This window comes from Microchirus variegatus, assembly GCF_963457635.1.
Source record: "Microchirus variegatus genome assembly, chromosome: 23".
Classification (NCBI taxonomy): Eukaryota; Metazoa; Chordata; class Actinopteri; order Pleuronectiformes; family Soleidae; genus Microchirus; species Microchirus variegatus.
Window position 1 is genome coordinate 11,822,950 of NC_139824.1, and position 24,829 is coordinate 11,847,778.

General features: G+C 43.7%; 1 protein-coding gene across 1 annotated transcript in view; it reads right to left on the minus strand.

Annotated features, from left to right (window-relative positions):
* Positions 1-24,829, minus strand: part of bnc2 (basonuclin zinc finger protein 2) — a gene marked incomplete at its 3' end in the record, with an annotated part of 88,152 nt that overhangs the window by 16,537 nt on the left and 46,786 nt on the right. The window contains exons 2-3 of the mRNA XM_083909584.1: positions 23,742-23,844; positions 21,750-21,985 (exon numbers count right to left, since the gene is read on the minus strand). Coding sequence (XP_083765710.1) covers positions 21,750-21,985; positions 23,742-23,844 — 339 coding nt within the window. The remainder of the gene's footprint in view (positions 1-21,749; positions 21,986-23,741; positions 23,845-24,829) is intronic.

The window sequence follows — 24,829 nt, forward strand, 5'->3', positions numbered from 1 at the left end:
GATGTGGGGGCTGCTGTGCTCCCTCCAGGGCCAATGGAGAGCAGTGAGGCAGCTGAGAAATGGTCTGTCTGTCCAGTGTGTGTGTGTGTGTTGGTAGGGATGTGGAGGTGAGGGGGGGGCTGACAACCTGCTTTTCTCTCCCTCTTATATCACATCTCCTTTGTCTTGATTACTTTTTTGGCAGGAGGCCGGCGCAGAGAAGGTGCATTAACATATGCTCACAATTTGCTCCTTGGCCATATAATCACATGTTTGTACCGCGGTCATGGTTTATCAGTCATTTTCTTTCTCTCTTTTGTGATAACATATCCCATTATAGGCTGATCATGAATCGCAAACACAGTCTTTGACAAATAACTTACTTTAAAACGCCACACAAAGGCTCCCACTCATAAACCTGCATGTGTTTCACAGTACACTCCATGTCGTGTTTTAAATACTTTCAACAAGTGCAAAACTATCTTGCATTTCCCCTGCATTTCCCTCCCTCCTATACTTTTTGGAATGAAACACTAACGTCCACACAATCAAAATAATACATACACACACACACACATCACTTTGATATGATGTGTGTAGGAGGAAGTAAATGTGAATGGCTGGGAACAGACAGAGGTGTCTGTAAAACACAGACACATTGCATTAGAGGAGCTTTTCAGCTTTCTCTTGTGTTTTTGCTCTGGAGCATGTAGAAGGAAAGAGAATAAGCTAATGGACTCTTTACTTAATGTGATCAGAGCCATTATTGACATGCTGCCAGGAAGATGCAAGACCATTAACTCGAGCCTCTCTCCCTCTCTCTCTCTCTCTTTCTGGTACCTTCCCTCCAACCCATTCCTATCCCCAACAGTATTTCACTGCTGACCTGACTCACATACATAAAGGAGGGCCACTCGGGGGATCTTTGTGCCCCAGAGGAGTCTGTGTCTGTCATGTTAACTAGGAACCTGTGATACAGGCCATTTGGAGGGTTGGCTACAAGATGTTGCACAGGAGGTGGCAATTATAAATAAGTCCTTATAGTGGTGTATAATGTGAGCTTTTGTCCCGAGATATGGGAAATGAGAGAGGAAAACGGGTAAAGGAGAAACTAGGAGTACAGTAGCGTTAAGGATGTTGTTATCAACGTGAAATCTGGTGCTGAGTGGGTAAAAATGGCGCCTCACTGGAATTGTTGCCTGGCATATGTAAGCTGGCTCATTCATCCAATCTTGGAGGTGGAGGATGCCAGTGTGGCTGAAGTGTAATTTACACTACCCCAAACCTATGTGCCAGAATACATCTACCCCTGTGGCCCAGGGGCTCACATCGACATAGTGTACGTGCGCGTCTGTGATCATGTGGGTACAACAGGAAGTGGTGCTCAGGTCTCCTGGGGCATGGTTCCAGGTCCCTGGGCCTGTCTACTGTCATATGTTCCAGAATGGTGATTACTTACTGCGAAAATAAACACCGTTACCATCTGGTGCTGCTTCTTTGTACTGTAACTTATACACCAAGAAAAGCCGTAGACCATCAAAACAGAACGGAGAACAATAACAGCTTCACTGTAAAAATCTTGAGTATTTGATTTTAAATCTATGTACACATATGTATGTGTATTTATGTAAACATATTCTGCATAAAAACTCTCGTTTTTTGGATGCTCAGAATGAAAAATCAAATGGTCACTCAAAAAAAAATCTTTTGATCTTTCAGAGGAGGCAAATCACAAAAGGTTCACTGGGACGCGCAGTGAGAAGACGGGGGTCATTCAGGAACGTTAAAGCCTTGCAGATCCAGCAGATGTTTGATCCATCTACGGCACATCTGGTCCTCAACACACTCAATCCATTTCACTTGACTTCTCCTTTTTAGATTTTCATTGTTCCTCATGGTCCACTAAACTCCACATTCCCCCCTGTGGCCCACAAATACTCATTCAAATCCATTCACACTATAGACAAAATTTCAACATATAGGCTTTTGTTTTTTGTGATTTGAAGGGTGTGCATCTGCTATTGTTTCCATTGTTTTGTTAAATTTAAATATTTGGTGGCGATCAAACATCTGTATTTTATATCACAGACGCAGGGCGGCGCCTTCTAAAATGGGTTATAAACTGTAATACCCAACAATAAGCTCCGAACTCCAGGGGCACTACTCAGGGAAATGAAAGGTGTCATTCTGACTGTAGTGGGGCCTGAGAGGGTCATACAGAGCTTAATAGTTTCATTGTTACTTTTATTGTTGGAAACAGACGGGTGTGCACCGTGCAGGTTTATGAATTCTGGAGTGCGACGTGACCAGAGGACTGTCAACTCCCAGTTACACGGCATGCAACTTCCTTTGATAAATGTCAACTTCATGACCCGGGCCGCTAATCCCTGGCAGGCTGGGTGGCTGTGTCAGTCCACACAATGTCTGGGCTTGGCCCCGGTGACATTGGGGAAGTGAACCAAGCTTCTGCTCTTGTTTTTTCAGAGAAGGGATGCAGGCTCCCCCCTGGAGCTTCAGGCCCCAGACACAAACTTAACCTGTGAGGGCGTGTGCAAAAGGTTTGAGACCAAAGTGTATTTTTGTCCTTGCATCATCTAAAAATGAAACACTTGAAGTGCAAATTGGACGTGTGTTTGCTTTGTTGATAACACTGTTGGGTTTTCCTGATTTCAGCATATGTGTAACATTATCTTCCTGTGTTTGGGTCTGGCCTGGACTGGCAGTGCTGTGCAGTGCAATGCTATTGATCCCTATGGCCTTGTGGTCTGCAGGGTTCCTGTCAGTAAACGCAATGAGCTGGAGCGCATTCCATTCCCCCCCTTTCTGCCCCTTGTAGCACTACAAGCTAAACAGCCATCACAGAAACTCAATACGGGCAGACGGAGCTGTACTCGTCAGCTTGCAGCAGGGCCTTACAATGTCCCGCGAGGCTATGACTAAGTCAATTCGGTGTCAGTGCAGCATCTCGCCTCGCAGACCTGTTGCCAGGCTAATATGTCGTGCTAATACGTCTCTCCATATGAATTACAAGGCAGTGAAAGGCACCCAGATGCAATAAGTATAGATTTGCTAATGTCCATGTTCTTTCTCAGTCTTGTTGGAATGGGGGGGGGGGGGATGGGGGGGATGCAATGATAGTAATAGCCTTTAACAGGGTGTCTGGCTCTGGCTTGGAGGTGATATGGGCGCACAGCAGCACACAGACTTCTGGGATTTCTGAGGGGCTCTGGGAAATAAGCTCTCTTCTCCGCCACAGAGGGAAATTGGAAGGAATGAGAGAGATAACATTGAAATAATTATTAGAAAAAGACAAGAGCGTAATGGGCTGATTATGCTTATTTTTTTCTGACTATTGATCAAACCTGGAGGGCCAAAGGTGTTTGGGTTAGAGGTCTTGAAGCCCTTACCGTGTCTGCTGTTTGTCTGTGTGTGTTAATATGTGGACCTATTGATTTGCATTGCACTTGTATAGTTGCTAGGTGTGGGATGAGAGCGAAGCTTTGGAAGGAGAAGAAAACAAAAAAGGTGGGAGAAGAGGTGAGCGTGTGGTCAAATGGGGGCGTAATTAGGAACCATGTTACCACTAAACTCTATATATTGATCAGAGATAATTCACATGCACCATATCTTTTCCCTCAGCAAATGTGCCTAGGCGCTTTAATAATTCATGCGGCGTATAACTCTGGTTCATTGCTGCCCGATAACCATTTACACATGCCTGTTAGTCTGATTCCAAACCTTTTTTATTTTCTTTTAGAAATCTGTGTGCCTATGTCTGAGTAAACTAAACCCCCGTTAGACTCAAAGTTATAAATGGGAAGAGTTGGAAATGTCGGATTCTATTCATTAGATATTTTTGAGGAAAGTAAATCATCCTACTTATGAAAGGCAGGGAAGTTAGCGAGAGTACACACGCCAACTTTTGACCAGTTTTCCAACAGAATATTATCACATCAGTAGATTTGAAGACTGGTTAAGACGGACATCTTACAAAGAACATGAAGAGCATATGCTTTATTACAGACACACACACACACACACACACACAGGCCATATTTGCCATTGGCAATCCCTGCAGGCAGATCTGGAGTGTGTGCCAGCAAGCCTGCAGAGTGAGTAGGCCAGTGTGTGCCCCCTTTACTCAGCGTTGGGTACTATGCTGAGCTGCTTTGATGTGTGTGTGTGCGAGTGTTTGAGTGTGTAGTTGGAGGTCAGTGAAAAACAGCAGAGGGACTGTGTAATCCTCTGACATGCCTGTGGAAAAATACAAGGATCTCTCTGGCAGTGGCTGAACTTAAAAAAAAAAAAACTTAAGGCTCAGAGGACCAGTCAGTGTGTCCACAGGTTCATGTGTATGCCACAGAGTGCAGGGTGTGTGGCGATACAGTCACACACACACACACACACAGTTACACATAATTGAGATGCATTACAGTGTTCAGAGTCAGTCTCCCTTGTGAGGTTTCTGGCTTGGTGACACCAATTCTTGAAAGGCTATGTCACTGAGTGGTGTTCTTGCCATGTAAGGTGCAGACGGCACGCTGCATTGCTCAGGGCCTACACACATGCACACACACACACACACACACACACACACACACACAGGACCATGTGCTTTAACATAGCTTGATTTTGCCACTGGAATACAGGAAGACATTAAACTTTGCACAATTGTGTCTTACATTTCCTCTCGTCTGAAGAGATGCTGAATCCTAAACCGCGATAGGAACCCGGTCTGTTGATCGTTAGATTTTGGCGGAGTAACCTGCAGCCACATGTGCGAGGGTTAGCAGCAATACAATACAACTAATGTGTATGAAAGTCATGTAAGTGTCCTCATAGGTACGATAGGTGGGGTCTTGAGAAATCGAAGGAGATATTAACGAGCCGCAGGTCTGATGTGATCTCTGCAAAACAATTAAAGGTGCATTATGTAATAAATTTAAAGCTACTGGCCATAAAATCCTCTTAATATGTCACAGACTCAGGAATAATGTTCATATAACAAACTGAACTCACAAAATATTTGCATTAAAAAAAATCTTTTGCAGACTGCAAATCATGTTTATGTTTTGAAATCATGTTTTGGCATGTGGCGCCACCTACCGCCATCTACCAATCATTGCAGTCAGTAGGGTCTCTGCTGCCGAGCAACCACGGGTTGCCAGTTAACCTAAAAGACCTCGGTATTTTGAATTTGAATGTAGTTACCGTTTTTAGCCACATTCTTACATATGGCACCTTTAAGCAACAAAACCATACTTGACGTTTCATATTCTAATTGTCAAATTGCCCATCTGACTGCCTGCGAATTCCCCCCCCCCCCCACGCTTAACCCTTGAGATACTTGCTAATGGCTCTCACAGTGGAATTATTTACTACACGTGGCAGGGGGGCAAAATGGGTCAAATTGTGTGTATGTGTGTGCACATGTGTCCCCTGTAGTCACTATGAATGAAAGGGAATGATGCAGTCGTTGAAGCACACGGTGAGGAGAAGAGGGGGACTGAAGGAGGAGGACTGAGTGGTGCTTGCTAAAGTGAAAAATCATGCCATGGTGCAGAGGGGCCTGGTTTTGTCCTCTGGGAGAAGTGACTACATCTCTGCTGGCACTCAAGTGCTCTTAAATACTCTCCCTTTTCACCCTAACCCATGCCTACTTCTATCTATCTATGCCTCCCCCCTCAACCTCTTCATCCCTCTTTCTCTTGCTTTCCCTTGTTCTCCCTTGGCCCAGTGCAGGGGACAAATATAGGCTATTTGCTGTACAAGTCCCACAACATGTTTGTATCTACTCGTAATAGTCCCTAACAGTGAAAGAACAGAGCGTAGGCCCTTCCTTTATTCGCAAATTGCTCCCCAGATCACAAAAGGGCCCAGCGAATGGAGACGTCAACGACAGAAGATACAACATGTCTGTAAATAGACTTTTACTCACTAAGGACCAGGGACAGTCATTGGGTGAATTCCAATTCCTTGCTTAACCCTCAATCTCAAAAATGCGCGCTCCCGCTAGAGCAAGTGCTGTCCCGATTCTCAGAAAAATTAAGTTGAGGGGCAAGTTTAAGGGCTGTATCGCCCTCAATATTGAGATTTTACCGAGACCACCCTTGGGAGCAAGGGCTACCCAGAATGCATCATAACAAAGATGGCACCGAAAGCAACGAGTACGCTACAAATTCCCAATTTTCTTTGTTAATAGAGATATAAGAATTATGAAAGTATCATCTTATAACTAATAACTTGACTGACAAATGGATCGTAATAAATAATCGTGACGTAAATGTGTTCTTCTTCTTTTTTGAAGTTGACAGACTGGACACAGCTTTTGCGTTATTCTGCCCCCCGCAGTCTGAAGACGTATCTGCATTTAAGGGGTGTCCCATTTCTAAGTGACAAAATAACACTTGGTTTTGAGGGCCAGTTAAGATTAGGAGTTGAGCTTGAGGGTTAAGATAGGAATTGGAATTGGCCCATTGTGTGTCTTTGAATGTGTGCGTGTCCTCCTGATCATCTCACCACATTTAATCCTCTTTTTTTTGTGTGTCACAAATCACAAATTTGAATTTGTTTAATTGTTTGTATGATACTGGGAATGACAAGTAGAAAAGTAAGTAAGTGAGCAATTCACACTCCCGAGATCCTGTTCAACCCTTAAGTGTGTCATGTCGAGACACACAAAAGGCTCACGCCTTGATTTAGCTGCGCTAAAAGTGAGCAACGCGGAGATGAAGGCCTGTCTGTGTAAAAGGAATCAACGGGTGCTGCTAACAGTCACCTGCTGGGGTTAACCAGGCACTTGCCATCACGTTCAGAATGTAGATGAAACACAGCAGCAGATGAAGCCTTTCATTCTCACACCAGTTATAGCAGCCTTTCTGTCAGAAGCACAACACTGAGTCTCTGTGTGTGTGTGTGTGTGTGTGTGTGTGTGTGTTTGTACAGGAGTGCATGCATCATAGACATATCCCTGGCCCCTTCCTCCCCCCCACGCCCCCCTCCAATTAGCACAAGGGAGTCCTGGGGGCAATCAGAAGTGAGGTTAATGAGAGGGGGAGAGAGCGGAATAGGCGAGGTAGGGGGTGCATCACCCTGCACTCATGCTCCAGTATAATAAACCCTTCTTAACACGTTGTCACCCACAAGACCTTTCATCCTCATGACACCCCGCACTGATGTTCGGGGCCAGTGACATTTCACACGTGCGTACGTACATTAACGTGCACGAGAGAGTTTCCGTGTCCCGGTGATCCCCTTCACCCTTTTTGCTTTTGTCTCTTATCATTGTCTCCCTTCACATCTCTTTCTTTCCTCGGAATGTCCCAGATGTGACAGCATGCTTCCCATATCAGAGACGATTTGGCACGCTGGGATAAAGGAAAAAAAAAAAAAAAAAATGGGGTGGGAGCGAGACAGAGCTGCCACAATGGTCTTGGCATCCGTCTGTTCTCGACTGGTGTGCAAGCGATGCTGGGGGGCGAGAAAAGCACACTCTGCCAGATGTCATTGCAGAACATTGCTGGGGCAGTAACGCGCATCACCAGTAGACTTCATCCTCTCAGAAGGATTCACTTTGTTTCGCAGAAAAAAAAAACGAAATAACATTTTCAATTATTAAAACTATCCACTGGGTCGATGTGGCTCATGTTGGCTGACTGCAGTTCACAACACTCCCGGCACACATGCTCTCCACATGGATTGGTAATAACACTGACTAGTAGCATAGTTTGTCTATTTTAGAGGATAACTCAATTTGTGTTCATTTGTAGAGTGATCCAGACTTTTGTTCTGAATAAAATAAACAAGATGTATCAGAAGTAAGTAACTGGAAATCTACTCTACTATGAAATTACTCCAAATATCGGCTATTGCGTCTCTGTTTCAGCATCATATTGCAGTCCGATGGCCTGCACGTGCGCTTGCTCTCTGCGTCTCAGAGGAAACGTATCAGGAACGGTGGCTCATGTGGCCGTCGCAGAGAAAAGAGGGGTCCTGCATTATTTAAGAGAGTGCTGCCATTAGAGACATTTATGCAGTAGAATGATCACATTATGACACAGAGACACACACGCAGGCCTTATAGCTTTGATCCCCCCTTTTTTACAGGAGCAAAATGACAAGGATTATATTGATGCGAGGGCACTCTGGTTTCAAACATCGTCAGTTGACTCTATATTATACTGTCAGAGTTGTATTATAGTTTCCCTTCATTTCACACTCTCTCACCACTGCCAAAACAGGACTCCAGGGTCACCATTCATCCAAGCAAAATACTGAGTTTTTTTTTTCTTCTTCCAGAGATTAAAGATGCTGGCTTCAAGTGAACCTCACATTTTTTGTCTGTCACTTTTTTTTCCCCGCGTCACACGTGGGAATACAACTAATTTTCTCCCACATCTCCGAGCACGGCTACCTCTCTCCCCCCCGTCTTCTGGCTCGCCGCCTCCTGCTCCGTACCTCTCACCCGTTAACAATAACGCTCGGGGGTCGAACACAGATGTAAGAAGTAACGGCTACGCCGGCGCGGAGAAGAAAAGATGAGCGAAAAAAAAAAAAAAAAGAGATAGAAGATGAGAGAAAGGGAAACAGACGGGGTAACGCTGCTCACAAGCATCACTTGTCAATTTACAGCCGTTGCTCCCTGAACCGCACCATATAAATTTCCAGCGTGACATCCGTTTCTACTGCTTCCAAGCCGATTTCGGGGCTTTGTCCCACCAGATCTCCTCCCCAGACACATACTTGGAAACTTTAAGTACAGACATTGTGCCAGATGTAGTCTGCCTTTTACTTTTTATTTATTATTTTTTCAGGGTTTTTGAAATGTTGACTTTTGTCTGTATTGGAACGAGTTTGAGGGAATGAGAATGGATGGGGTAATGTCTCGGAGGGGGCTGCTTTCGGTGTATTTGATGTGGCCGCTGCCGTGCGCGCGTATGTGCACGCGCGTGCAGTGACATGCATACATAATGGTACACACACACACACACATTGGAGTAAATTATGAGTGTGTGTGTGTGTGTCAGTGGGTTGAGGATGAACAGAAGGGCCAAAGAGCACCGGGGGATGTTGAGTATCCAGTGTACGGAGAGACAGAGCAGGAGAGAGAGTAGCTTGGCACTGTTCATCTTTGAGTGATGGCAGTACTTCAGGGTTGAGACATGACCTCCCTTTAATCTCTCTATCCTTAGACATGAAAATGGAAGAGAAAAGTCGAAGAGTAGAGTGACCGTGGGGACCCGAGCAGAACCTTTTCGCTGAGTTCTGCACCAGATCGATTTTATTATTATTATTTCTTTTACAAAAGAAAGACACAAAGACACACCTCATACGCACACGGTGGAGGGCAAAAACAGAAAATGAGCTGTGATTCCCAGTGAATGTGACTTTTTTGTCTTGACTGGGTTCACTGCCTACATGCGTATGAATACTTCATTGCTTTTTTGAAGCATGGACAAGGATTTATAACAAGTATATCTGACCCACAGCAAGTCTGTCTTAAAATTAGATCCGTGTCAAAATAGCTTTTAATGACTTGCTCAAAAATGATTTGAAACAAGGCATCGGCCCTCGCAGCCAAGACGTGAATTTGCAAAGAAAACACGGCCTCTGAAGAGTATAAGCTGTGGCGCTTGCGCTAATACACGATAGCATTATAAGTGCAACACCTGTTTCAACTTAAAAAGTAGAGGCCAGTAGCAAGATTAGTGAAAAACATGCCCATAAAGGGAAAAGGTGACTGGGACTATACGCTCTGATAACAACAGGAAAAAAAAAGAAGCTGCCTCGGTCCTGCATTTATTTTCAAAGAGCTGAAGGAACTGATGTGGTCATAATGCTGAGGAATTCATTCCTCTGCTACACAAAGGCGAACTCCTGTCGCTCAGCCAGTGAAACTCGTCTATTTATAGATTTGCAATCATACCGTGTTGAAAATGGACTGATTTTTTTGGTTGATTATTGATCTGTAATAACTCGTAAAACACGAATGAATGGTGAAGTTGATTTAAAGACGATGTCCGCGACTCAAATACGGGCAGATAATAAGCAGTTTATGAGATTTAATTTCACTTTTTTTTTTATCATTTTCTGCCACGTAATTGTTATAAACCTTACTAAAGATAACACTATGAGACTTTCACAGAGTATTTCAGTGTTCAGACCTGGGAGTTCAGTGGAATCTGAGGAAATTCCTTTCCAGGGGGACATCAGGGTGTGCAGCTCAAAGTACTAAGGAGCCTTGATCCAGGAATAATCCCAAGAAATTTACCGCAGTAATTAGGTCTGTCAGCTTGGCAAAAAAAAGTGGGAAAACGCTTTGTACCGTGTCACCGTCGGCAGGTTTGATTTTTGTCAGGGATCAAGATTTGAGACGGCACACCACGTGCCCGAGTAGGGCCGCACTGCTCGGCGGAGGTGTGATCCCCGCGCTTAATGTGAAACAACGGTGCTGACAAAGCCATTGTTGCATTGTCAGAGCCCTTTTGCACGTTGCCTCGGAGACTTGCTGTGATCATATTGTCAGATACGTTTCCAATGTGCACGCCCCGGGGGGACGGCTGGTGGCAAAGATCTTGACAGGAAGTCAGTGCGAGGGGGTTTAGCACCTCGCGCTGAGGTTGGCAGTCTCCGGCGCTATGCAGCGAGCGGTTAGTGCTGCAACACTGCAGCGAATGGCAGCGACACACACACACACAGAACTCGACTACACAAACACAACTGCACGCTCGTACACACAAGCCACGCGACTGTGGTCTCGCAGTAATAGCTTTGTATCTCTTGGGGCCTTCAGCTGCTCGTTCCTGCTCTTATCTTTGTTTATGTGGAGGGTAGATCATTGTGTACAACTGTGTGTGTGTGTGTGTGTGTGTGTGTGTGTGTGCACAAACTCTTGCAACAAGGTTGTGCACATGTGAGTAAGAATGCAAGTGTGTGCGTGTGTGTGTGTGTGTGTGTCAGAGAGGCGATAAGGCAGTGCCTGGCACCAAAGCACCAGTTGGCATCAAGCCTTTTAGATCTTGAAGATGAGGGAGAGTGATACTTGGCTACGTGTGAATGTAAACACACACACACACACACGCACAAGCCATAGGTTAGGTGGAGACAACACTGAGTGGAGCATGCCACAAGTGCATGTACATGTGCCCACGCCTGTGCAAGTGTGCGCTCGCTCACTGAGGTCAGTCACCTGTAGCGGTCTATTGATCCTCCGTCTTCAGAAAGCCCTGTTGTCTTTGTTGATTACAGCGTTTTCCTTCCAACACACACACACACACACACATTTTCAAGGTAGAGTTGTAGGAGGCTACAAACGTAGGTCTGCATCCTCTGCAAAAAAAAACAAAAAAACGAGATGCCTTTGGAATGCCACTGGCAGGGAGTTCTGGGAACTGATGCATCACCAAGTGCTAAACCATCATTTCTGGTGACCCTATATCATATCCTGTCTGCTCAGCCCACAGAGAGCATGTGTGCCAGTGACAGCACAACTCACTTGGTGGTCCCAGCACTCAGCCACTTACCCATTTAATAAGACAGTATTTAAGAGGTCTGAGCCAAGCACATGCATGGTGCTGCTACAGATTTTTTTTTTTCCCCTTAACTTTTTACAAGAGCCCTTTTTGTAGGAGGCTCAGGGGCTGACATTTACCAAGGCTGTGTGTGTGTGTCTTTTAGGCATCCATTTATTATCCATTTATTACTACTATTAGTCCCCTTTTCTCTCTCTCTCTCTCGCTCTCCTTCACCTCAGTGAAACTCTAATAAACAATGAGGGTAGCACCATGCTGAGATGCCCTGTAATGGGCTCCTAATTAGCCACTCCAAACACAGAGAGCGGCTGCTTCACGCCTCGTTTTCTGCACTCATCTGCGCAAAACTGGATGAATTGACTCCATTTGCTCGCCACTTAATGCACTGATTGTTTATTGGCGTGGCTGGGAATAAAAAACAAACAAACACACAAAAAATGTCTCCAAGTTTGCAATGCGTGCTAATACTAATCACCATTAAAAAAAAACAGCCTGACCTATAATGGAATTCAACTGATTTGGAACTTTCTTGAGTCCTTTTTCAGTCCGAGGCTTCACTCGGCTTCTTCCCTCATTACTGCCTCCTCCTCCTCCATCCACCTCTCCTGTACGAGGTGAAGTGAAGCCGGACCAATTGGTCGAGGAAGTGTCTGTGTCTTTCTTAAGACCGTAAGCAGAGGGTAAGTGAATAGGTGGATGACCCAGGGATAGTCATCACCTCCTCCTATTCACACCTGCATGACAGGTCATCTTGCTTAATAAAAGCACTCATGCACAAACATGTCAGAGAGAAAGGAGATAATGAAAGTGGAGCGAGAAGAGGCCAGAGGGTGAGGCTGAAAAATCAGCCCAAAATTTCAGTTTTTAAAATATAGCTTCACTAAACTGAGAGGTTTCCGTTATGTTTTCATCAGCCGTCCTGCTATATTTCGTATTCTGCAGCGAGTTCCGCAGGTGTGCCGACACCTGGCGCCGGTTCATGATGGGGTCAGTGAACCCTTTTAAAGGGTCACGGCCGTGGCAGGGAGGAAGGTAACAGTGCAGCCTTGTGTCCCCCCCGTGCCAATGACCACCGCAGCAGCGTCGTGTAGAAACACAGGAAGTCAAACACAGCTGGAGGTGAAAAAAAACGAGACTGTGATGGACACGGCGTTACAGCACAGCCACAGCGGTCACCGGTGTGTGTGTGTGTGTGTGTGTGTGTGTGTGTGTGTGTGTGTGTGTGTGTGTGTGTGTGTGTGTGTGTGTGTGTGTGAGGTCCTTCGGTGTGTGTGTCACGCTCCTCTCCCTCCGCCAGTCTGCCGAGCTCATTTCCTCCACAAGCTGCCTCCCTGCTACTTTATGAGTGAGAGAGCTTCTACAGCGCTCACCTCAGGATACACTTCAGTGTCTAAATGTTTCCATTTGCGGGGTAAGTGACACACATTCGCTCACACCGCAGGGCACCTACCCATAACTAAACCCTCTCGCATAGAAGCGGCAGTGAATCATGGCAGCGATTGGTTAAAATCCTCATTCTCGGTATGCGTGCGTTTGTGGGTTTATGGTATTCTGGAAGTCGTGTGAATATGCACATTTTGGGATTCACAGGCAGTATTTAGATTGAATGTATACTTGCAATTGCTTTATTAAGCATCAGTTATAATGTCTGGGACATTTATGTACTGCATCTACAATAACTGCACAAAAAAAAAACGTCTTGGCCGTTGTTTCTGTTCGAAACACTTATTTATTTTTTCTGTCTACAAGTACTGACCGCTGAGAGTGTCTACAGTCCCAAATTACCACTTATAGTGCACTAGTGATTTCCACCTCACTCCAAACAATTCAGTGCGACAATCAATGCAGGACTGGAATCTCTCGTGCAGATCGATGCAGTGGGATCCTGCTAGAAAAACCAGCACGGCACAAGATCAACACCTTCCCTCGACCGTCATTAGTGTCACTGACCTTGAAGTAAAATTCAATTTCCCTCTGCAACAACAAAACCCCCCCCATAGCCTCCTGGAAAAAAAAAAGCCACTTCAGAATTCAGATGCCATTTCCTCTTGCCGGCACAGTCAAGACAGGATATTATAACTTATGAAAAGGGATATATGTGAAGCGAGGGGTTGCCGACAGATAGAGAGGAATTCTGTTTGAGGAGGTAATTATAACATGGCCCTCTTTGAAAAAAGTAAGGAGGCCAGAGAGTCAGGCTCAGGTAAATAAAAGATCCTGTTGAGGGAATTCCCCCAGGATATGGACTATGGGTAAAAGTAGAAAGGCTAATGTGCACTGAGAGAACCAGAGGGGTGAGGGTGTTCATAGGGGACGAGGAGAAAGTGAAACACCCACTTAATACAGGCAGAAAATTGTTATAAATAATTGTTTTTTTTAGTCTTACGGGGGACGAAAAAGCACTGGTGGTCCCTTTTGCTTCACTTAGATTTGGAGACATAATGAAGAGATGGTTTTCTCACGTATAGACTGCAATCGAATTAAAAGAAGTCCCTGCATGTGTGTGTTGAGAGTGCAATGGGGGCCATGGGAAGAGATGGAGCAACTGAATCAAACCAGCATCTGTGGTAAAGCTGCAGGATTGTCTACCAGGCTTTGAAGTCGGGGCCTTATCGTGGGGATTTTAGAGGGAAACGGGTGAGAAGGTGGCGCTCGTTACACCGTGTGTGCCGAGGTTAGCTTGATCAAACCCTTTCTGGGTTCTCTCCCGTGGGAGAGCCTGGACCTGACCATGTATGTTAAACATATAATTTTCACTTCCCGTGTTTGCCTCACACAGCAATGTGACCTCGCCAGTTATATTTTCTTAGAGCATGGCGTTATGGAATTATTCATGGAATATTTATCGTTGACCATATACTAGATTAGGTTAAAGTAACTATTTTGAAATATAGATGTGGCCATCAAGCATGTAATAGATGCATGAAAGAGATTTCCAAATGGGGTGTAATTACTTTCATGTCTCCTTAGAGATATTGTTTTGTTTTACGACATTAATAATTCTAAACCACTGTCATTAGTTCAGGCCCGATCAGCATGGTTTAATATTCATATTTACAGAAAAAAGATCATTCCGTTGTACATGAATTAGTACAAAGCGGGAAAAAAAGGATGGCAGGAAGGACAGAGAGTGTGATTTCTGCAGCCCTACATATTAAACTGTCAATCGAAATCAAGGAAAATACTAAACAACTGTTTTATTTCTTGTTTATCTTTGGGAGCAGTTTTCTTCTAAAACTACACTTGTGCACGTTATGTGTTAAAAGTAACATCAAATCAAACAAACACACACTTGCTTTCATTCCAAAACTCTCAGAAACCTATAAGGCCTCGTTGAATATACGTCAAAATTCAAAACAATCCAAAAGTTCAATATAAGTGGAATTATTTCCCAAATTCCAGCATAGAATGTAACCTCTTCATAACCTTGCTTCTCCAGCTTGAATTCATTTGAGTTTTAGGGTTCAGGGACTCAGAAGCGAAGGACTGAGGATTTGGCATGGGCAGAACTTGTGTAAGGAGCTGGCAGATGAGCTTGTGCAAAGCTGTGAGATATGCGACAGTGAAGGCGCTCACGTAACACAATGCGTTGATCACGACATGCATCGCGCATTCGGGGCTCGATATTTCTTGTTGACGAAGCCGTTTTTTGTCTGATCCAAAAAATATGCAATCAAAAGTTAAGATTTTAACGCTTTGCTGAACCTTTTTCCGACTGATCCTCTAATCTGAAATCACATCCTTTTATCTGCAGCTTACTTAGAAGGGAGCAGCGGAGAATAAGGAGGGAGAAGACACCCTTAAGAGCAACGGGGAGGACAAGTGTGTGTGTGTGTGTGCGGGGGTGGGGGGGGGGAGAATCACCTTGATTCAGTGCACCGGCCCGCTTTGAAGTGTTCGCAGCCCAGCATGGCCAGCGCAGAGCCAACAGTAAGCCTTCCAGCAAAAACCGAGCCTGACCTCCCCACCAAATCATAACCATATGAACGTAAGAATTTCCACCTTAGGAGAATGCTTTCTCCCCCGTCCATCTCCCAGGGTGAGACATTAAGTAGTGATAACAGAAAACAGGTTCTGAGAGAGGGGAGGTGATGGAGGGCGGAGAGGAGGACAGGAGGAAAATAGAGGTTACAAGTGTGCCGTACGGAGGAGATCGGAGCAGGGGGGGGGAATGTGTCCAAAAAAAAAATGGAGTTGCATTGAGCCCCGACTACCTAAAATGGAAGTTTCTCAGGCGAGGATCAAGAGATACGGTGACCTTCGCAGTTGACAGAGTGAGAGAAAGAAAAACGGCGAAAAGGGAGAGCAGCGAGGCAGTCGAAAGGGAGGAAAAAAAGCAGAAATTATGAAATGTGACTCTAACTCAATAAATAGCATTGTAAACCACCACAGGGAAGCCAAGTGGTACCTTCACTAAGGCCTCAGGACCCACCTGCAACTGGAAATGGTTTCCTGTCTTACACAAACACTGTTGCAGCCTAATCCATGTAATTACATCTCATATTCCACATGTGTAAGTACACATGTACAAAATTACAGTCACACTTTTTTTTTTTTTTTTTTTTAAATAAGAGCCCCCCCCCTGGCCTTTGCATGCTCATTAGAGAATATGCAGTATTTACAAAAAAAAAAGAAAACAGCAGACACATCCCCAGAAACATAAGGTAATATTTAACTCAGTTAATAACTTAAAACACCCTGGTGAGGATGCATCAGCCACTGAAACACAGTCCTGTGTTGGAGGGCTGTGTTTGGGGTAGATGGGTTTGATTTCTGTGGCTGTGTATGCGCCTGATAGTTTGAATAAGAATTCCTCAGAGTGTGTGAGCAATTAGGGTTAAGACTGTTTGTGTGTACAGTGTGTGTGTGTACAGTGTGAGTGTGTGTGTGTGTGTGCATGCGTGGCGGTGGTGGGGGTTGTTAGCGGTTCCATCTGGGTCTCCTGGAAGCTGTGTGGAGTCAGGAAAACCACATCTCATAAAAGCGGAGGCAGCCCAATGTTCTACAAGGACAGAACATTACTGAGAATGTCGCTCAGGAAAACCCTGGGCTTTGGCCCATATGTTGGCTGCAAAAGCTGTAGCCTATCTCTCTCTCACTCTCTCTCTTTCCAGCCGTTTTTCCCTTTTGCTATTTATTTTTCACTTGGTAAGGGATAAGAAAGAGGAGCGGCGCAAAGTGTGAGAGAACGGGGGGCAGAGACAAGAGAAGCCAGTACTGATAGCAATTCCATCTGTCTGTATCAAACAGAGGAGTGAGCAGTGACAGGCTGTGGGATGGGGTGGAGTCATGGGGGGCATCTGGTGCACGTTGGCCGCGGTTCTGTCTGGAACCAGCCATGGGAGAGGGAAGAGGAGAGAGATGAGTGGAAGGAGGAAGGGAAGGGAAGAGAAGAGAAAAGGGGATGAAGGGTGGAGAAGGTAAAAGTCCTGCCAAAGTGAAGGGCAAAGAATTCTGGCGCTGAATAAACCTGTCTGTTGTTCACATATTGCCTTGGATTGAAATTGAAGTCGGGGGGAGGATAGGGCTGCAATACAGAGACATAAAGCATCGGATAAGGCAGAACAGTTCACACAGAACCATCAGTCGTGACGATCGGGTGGAAAAACAGCTACCATTGGTTTAATTTAGGTGACTTTTTGTTTTACATGTGTTGCTGTGCAAAACAAATCCCCTGATCTGGACTCTGTGTCTTCAAAAGGGTAATAAAGCATCTTGTTAATGTATTATTTCATTTTTTTTTCTGCAGTGAAATGCAAACTATTATGCATTAATCTAAGAAAAATGCACAAATTTTGCACATATAGCTGCTATAAAGGAATCAAAAAGCAAAAAGTGCAGCAGATCTTAAAACGGTCTCTCCAAAAATAGTCAAAATTGGTCAAAAACGTCATACTGCTGTGTGTGTGTGTGTGTGAGGATAATCATAAATCGCAATAGGTCATTAAATCATTTTTAAACCAAAGCTCATGCACAGGCTGTGGCGCGGAGTCTGTGTTCATGTGATCAGGTGTATTTTTATATGAAGGTGAATATTGTAATAACTGACTGTGTGTGGCTGATGGTGCACACATGTAAATTGATTTTGCACAATAAAAAACAAAACAATAGAATAACTAAGATAAAAAAAAGTCGACACAGTGCAGGATGAGGCAGGACGTCCACTGGACTTAGCTGAAGCCCCCACCTAAATATAAAATGTTCATAATAACTATAAAACCTTATAGTTCGAAAAGGAACCATAATAATACAAGGGTCAAAATTAGGTGTATGTGTGTAAATGCATGTGTGCTACAACAGAATAGTGTCTCATCGTCTTGTATTTTATGATGCAGTGAATAATGGGAAGGAAATTGGAGGGTTAAGTTTGTCTCAGGTGTTCACACACATTTATTGATTTTGAACTTTTGACCTAAAAAAAATCTATAATGGCATCTTAGTGCATCGTGGAGAATATGAATGAATTCTACAGAGATGTCTAACCTCCACTACAGAGGTTACGGTAATACGTATCCTCCGAGTGCATCCGAAGCTGATGTGGTAAAAGTCAGGGTGAACTCAATTCGCTTCAATTCGGTTTTATTCGCTAAATCACATAACGGCGCGAGCGGGGACGGCGACGAGGCAAACGCCGATATGAATGAAGCGTATACGATACGATTGCTCCCGGCTATTCTTATACATCAGTGTAAGTGTACGGTATGTAGGTGTTTTGGCTGACTTTGCGCTGCGCAGGGGCTGAGGAGGAGGAGGAGCAGGTGAGCACAGTGAGCGGTATCTGAAATATCCTCACGGGGAGTGAATCAAAACAGATGGGTCTGGGTGAGGCTCTCACAATCCTGCAGCACAGGTGCAGACGACTCACAATGTGGCACATGGAAGATAAACACACAGCGTCACGGTGACGGAGACCACATCTAAGTTGGTGTGTGGTGTTTTTTTTTTCCCAGGCGCTTGGCCTCTGTGTGTGCGAGTGTGAGCTCTGTGAATGAGATCACAGGAACATAAGTGGGGATAAGACGTCGGCTGGAGAGTGATTAAGGGTGACCACTACTTCAGCTGGACAACAGGCCACTGGGTGCAACACTGACATCACACTCACTCACTCACTCACACTCAGTTTTGCCACATACTGTTCTTTGGCCACCATTAGATTTGTTGTTTTAGCAATGCTATAATGACATAGTTATTTATCTTTATTAGAATACAGCCAGATCAATCAGGGAATAATAATGTAAAAAAATTGCAGCCTTAAAGGTGCAGTATGTAATAAATCTAAAGCAACTGGCCATAAAATCCTCCTAATATGTCACAGAGACTCAGGAATAATGTTCATATAACAAACTGAACTCACCAACAACAGTACAGCCAACATATTTGCATTAAAAAATATATTTTGCAGACTGCAAATCATGTTTATGTTTTTTTGAAATCACTGCAGTCAGTAGAGTCTCAGCTGCCGCGCAACCACGGGTTGCCAGTTACGTCAGAAAAACGAAACCTAAAAGACCTCTGTATTTTAAATTTAAATGTAGTAACCGTTTTTGGCCACATTCTTACATATGGCACCTTTAAACCCTTAAGGTACTATTCAACCATTTGGTCGACCACACTTTAAGTCACTATATCTCATTGAAAAATGCATCAAACTGAACTCACTAACACTAAATTAATGTGACTTGTTCTGAATGTTGTACTTTTATGAAACCATTATGAAAACCAGGTTTTATCATGAACAGACGTCTCAACCGTTTGGTAGAGGCCTGTATCTGAAATATTGTAGGGTCTAATTTAAAAAATAAATAAATACAATAAAATAATACAAAATGCAAAGAAATTATTAGCTTTTCACCTTAAAGGGTTAAAAACAATCTATTGCCTCAGGTTTATTCAAGACATGCTTTCACATTGTATACTCGTGTTATATGACCTTAACTCATTAGATGCTTGCTGATATACAGGAAGTAGAGATGAAAGAATTAGAATTTTTGCATCACTACTAAGACTTTTGCACACCTGTCACATAGAGAAAAATAACTTATTGGTTTAATAAGATAAGAATTTATTTATAAGTGTGTTTTCCTTCCTCCTGCACTGCATACATTGACTGGTCAGGCATCAGAGGAGCTGCAGGTAAAACCCTGTCAGCTCAGCGCCATGAGCTCTCTGACGCACATACACACTGACACCCATCACATACAATGCACCAAACACACACGTGAATTGTCCTCCCAGTCTAAATAATTTCTTGTGAACCATTATACTTTGTGACATATCAGCGGAGGCAAAGTGAGACGAGGAGAAAAACAAAAAAGCCGTACGTCTGTGTACATTGTTTGTGTTTAGTAAAAAAAAATAAAAAAGGCTCTCTTTTAGAACTTCATGCAGAAATTGCTGCTTAATTATGGCAATTATTAACCTATCTCATTAAAAAAAACAGTCTAGCTAAAACATTTTATTTTCCAAACCCTAAATCAATATAAAACACGCTCTCATTAAATCACGTCCCCTGACGTCAGGGTCAAAGAAGAAAACGTAGCATCTATCATTTTGCAACGCTACAATTTTCTCAATATCTCATTTAGGGGCAGCGCGGTGGTGGGGAAGCCTGTAGGCTTCGGAGAAGATGATTGAATTTCATAGTTACTTACAGGCTAATAGGGCTGTACAATGACTACTTATTGTCCTTAAGTGATTGGCTGCTTCTCCGCAGCCGCGGCCCCTTTGAAGCCCCTTCTGAGGAGATTCTGGAGGATTTAGCCAGTAGCGTGACATGAGGCTGAGCGGTTGAGCAACGGTGTTCCCAACAGCTGACTATTAGAACCAGCTGATAAAAACACAAGAGGCCTCAACGCTGGGAAACGGCACTAGTGCTCCAACGTTTACTTAACGGGGGGGCGTTCTCACTTTGGAGTGTTTAATGAAGTTTATGTAGGATTTAGACTCGGATCAAATTGTGAAAATGCTCCTTTAAATCCCGAGACAGTTTGTCATCGACGGAAAACAATAATTTGTAGCAATTGTGATAATTCATAAGCGTCTCGCTTCTTGGATCAAGCAATAAAAGGAATCACAAATCATGTTCTCTGGATTAGCTTCTGAGATGTGAAGATTTGTTGCTTCTCTGTTTCAGATGTTATTTATTCTCATTTTTTTTAAATATATATATATATACGTGTATACATATATATGTATATATTACTATATGATGATTTTGTGAAAAGTATGAAACAGATTAAACAGGAATTCTAAATAGTGTGTTAGTCCTTTTTTCCTCATTTAGTTAAATAAAGAATATGACATTTTAATGTAACAACACTAAAATATGTTATTATAACCAGATAATAAAAAAAAGTCTAAATATATGATATTACAATTGCTTTCATTGCCTGAAATTACTAGTAAAATTATTATTTTACATGTATTTTTTATTCTATGTTTCTTAAAAACATAAAAAAAAATCATAATTCAAACAATATACCTATTGCTTCATATAGTGTGTGTGCGTGCGTGCGTGTGCGCGTGTGTGTGTGTGTGTGTGGGTCTTCACTGGTCTGGGTCTGTGAGCACTTTACTCACAGAAGCTGTTTTCACATACAAACCACTCTCACCATACAGTACACTCTTGGAACACTAAACCATATATGCATACAGATAAGCACATGTTCACACGCACACACACACACACACACACACACACACACAGAGAAAACCACATGCACATGTTAACTCGTGCTTAACTAATTCATTCAGGAACACTTTGGTTTGGGTTTCAACACCAAAAACCTCTGTACCTTTGATTGAGAAATGTGTCTGACTGCAATTATGTGGGAGAGAGGGAGGGATGGATGTAGAGAGAGAGAGAGAGAGAGAGGAAGCACACTACAGTGGTTTTATAGTTTTCTGCCATGACATTTTTTTTACCCTTTCTTTTTTCCTTAATACCTCTTTCCTTTTTCCAGCAGAGGGGTGTAGTGTTGACAGTTCGGGAAAAGAAGGAGGCAGACTGAATTAGAAGTAACAGCAGGGGGAAAAATGTGAGGAAAATGGACGGGCAATGGGACTGAAGTGGCTTAGATTGGAACCATTGTGCTTCTGAACTCTCAAAATAACTGCAGTGCCAAAGATATTTTGTGGATGCAGCTGCTGAGAAAGAAATGGTCTGTGGTCACAGCCACAGTGGACAGTAGCCAGAGTTCAGGTAAAATATGAATTCACATGCGTTTGTCACTCACTGACCTGCAGTATGTAGCCCCTGACGTAGTCTCGCAGGGTCCAGCCCAGGCCGTGCAGGATGTGCAGCACCTCTTCTTGCTTGAGCACGGAGAACAGGCGGTCGAGGAGGATCTTGAGCCTGACGGGCACGGCCTGGGTGCCGTAGAGCATCAGGCTGCTGATGTCGAACACCACGTTGGACTGTACTATCTCCACCTGGGTCGGGTGGTACAGGTGCTGGGTGCTGAGCTTGTCCAGAGCTGTGTAGAACGGAGCGGGGGGGTGACAAAAGAAAAACACACAGAGAAAGAGAGAGAGAGAGAGAGAGAGAGAGAGAGAGAGAGAGAGAGAGAGAGAGAGAGAGAGAGAGAGAGAGAGAGCACGGTTAATGACTATCAAGTTTCTCTCATCTCACATGTTTTCCTCAGGAGGCAGCCGCACAGTCAGCACGAGCTGATAATAACACAGTGTATCTATCAGATAAATGCAATGGCATTAATGTAATTATCTGCCATTCTTTCTATTTAATCTAATCTCTTGCTCTTTCACATTTTATGCTGCTCTTGCACGTCCTTTTTTTTTTTTTATTCCCCTCCTCCGTCTCCTTCTCCACCTGACCTGCGCCCGACCTGCCTCTTAACCCTAACCTTAACAAGTTGTGTTTGTGCTCGGACTGCATTGTTTTACATCTCATTCTTTTATAGTAGGCTTTGCGTCATTTTTTTTTTTTTTTTACCCCAACAGTACAATGTCTAAGTAAATATAAAAAATGTATGTAAAAAATGTGCATCTATCCTTTAGCACGAACACGCTGAGGCTTCTGTCTTATCCTTTATTTATATCCAGTAGTGTGCGTAACTTCAGCTGTAAATAAAACAGGCGCTTTGATTTAACATTTTCTCATCCAAGGAAACATGCAGAGAAGGTGGGAGTAGCTTTCATTTCTGCCTGAGTAATGGCTCCAGGTCTTTCTGTCAGGATCCACAACAAACTCCAGCTATATGATAAAGTAACCTGTGTGTTGCCTGAGGGGTGAATCTCAGGGTAAAAAAAAAAACGCCTCACTGGTTAGGAAGTGTAATCGTGAGCAAAAGGGAACGGGGATTGTTATTTGCCCCTTTCAAATGAAAACTTCAGTCACCTCTTTCCCCTCTCTGGCACCTGTTCGATTCCCTCTTTTTCCCCCCTTTACCTCATACCTCTCTCTACCCCCCCCCCCCCATCTTCACCCTCTCCCCCTGCCTGTCTGGGTGACACCTGGCTGGGTCTCTCTGATGCTGGGATGGCTCTCTTTCCTTTGCCGATGAGGCCTTTGCCTGACAACGCAGCGCAGCCAGACACGAACGTAATAAAAAAGAAAAATGAAGAACTACTTGTCAGAGTCCCGGCCAATGCCGACATGACATGAAAAGTGGGGGAGAGGAGAGATGAGCGCTTGACAGTTCAGAGGGAGAGATTAAAAAAAAATAGTCAATGGGGTCCTGTGCGTTCCTGCTGAAGGCCCCGTGGCCTGCTCTTGTGCAGACTCAGGCCAAACAGGTGTTTTCTTTTATCTTTTTCCCCCCCCGCCCTCTTTTCTCTTTGTACTTTGTTGTCTCCTCTCCATTTTTTTTCTTCCCTCATACCCATGTGAAAAACTCACAAGGTGTGGTCTCTTGCCTTTTCCAAAAGCCTTGATTTTTTTTTATCCGAGGTGCAGATTTTGAAATCAGCAGATGAAATACAGAGGCTAACAAAAATATCAAAAGTTCTTCTGTTTTGAATTTTCGGGTACAATTGCAACCACATACAGAGGAGAATCTGTTCTCTGCAGTTAATAAAAATACTTCTCAACATATTGTAGTTATGAGAGATTGGGATGCCTTCATGCTACTGGCATCTGTTGGTTCTCTATTCGACTATAGGCGAGGTCAGGGCCTCTCCTCTCTCTGCAGCCGTTTTTTCAAGGGTAAATAAAACAAAAAGTACAGTACATATACTATATTTGACTACATCTTAACAGTAGAATCTTCTTACCGTGAGCTACCCAGCCATGTTTGCACTGGTCACATGTCCGTAAGTGGATCTTGCCGGGCTGGAAACACTCACATGTGCAGTTCACCAGCGTGCAGCGAATTGCCTGTAGAAAACACACACGGCAGAGAAAAAAAAAAAAAGAAGGGAAATTCACGTCAGTCAAAGCTCACACGTGAAGAAGAGATATGTACAGAGAAATTGAGAATAGTTATAGGGTTTAGAGGGAATGAATTGAAGACATAGAAAGGGAAGAGATAAGAAGTGGAATCCAGAAGGAGGCAGTAATGCAACATTACAGATGCCAACTGCCATCAAATACCAAAAACCTAATTAAATAGCAAAACACTGTCTTATACAGAATGTCGTGCAACTGCAAGGGCGCTAAAGTCGTAGCTCATCCGCGCTGAACTAACATTGGTATTGTGTTGTAAATGCATCGATAAAAATGTGACAACAATGTAATACAAAACATCCACAGTGCAGCTGCAGCCCGGGTGCCAGAGTGAATAACTCAACCCACAACTACTATTTCATTCCAGCGTGTGAATCTGCACACACTCTCCATACTCTTATTTCCCCCCGGAGTTCATTTGAACCAACAGAGGCTCCACGACACAATGCAAATCCTCAGGTATATACGTCCAGCAGATTATTCAACAACCCAAGTACAGTAGAAAAACATAATTGTACACAGAAACCGGCACCAAGTGAATATTGTTCCATCACATGAGTGAAGCAGCTGTGAGCTGTAAATTTCCCACTGACACGCAGAAACAAGAAGTTGGAGTCGAGGAAAAATAAATGAGAAGCATGAATCTTAATTAGCATGGACATCGTTTTTTTTTTTTTACTACATTATTAAAGGTGCATTATGTAATAAATCCTCCTAATATGTCACAGACTCAGGAATAATGTTCATATAACAAACAGAATTCACCAACAACAACAGTGCAGCCAGAATATTTGCATTAAAAAAAACATTTTGCACACTGCAAATCATGTTTATGTTTTGAAATCATGTTTTGGCATGTGTCGCCACCTACCGCCGTCTACCAATCGTTGCAGTCAGTAGAGTCTCAGCTGCCGAG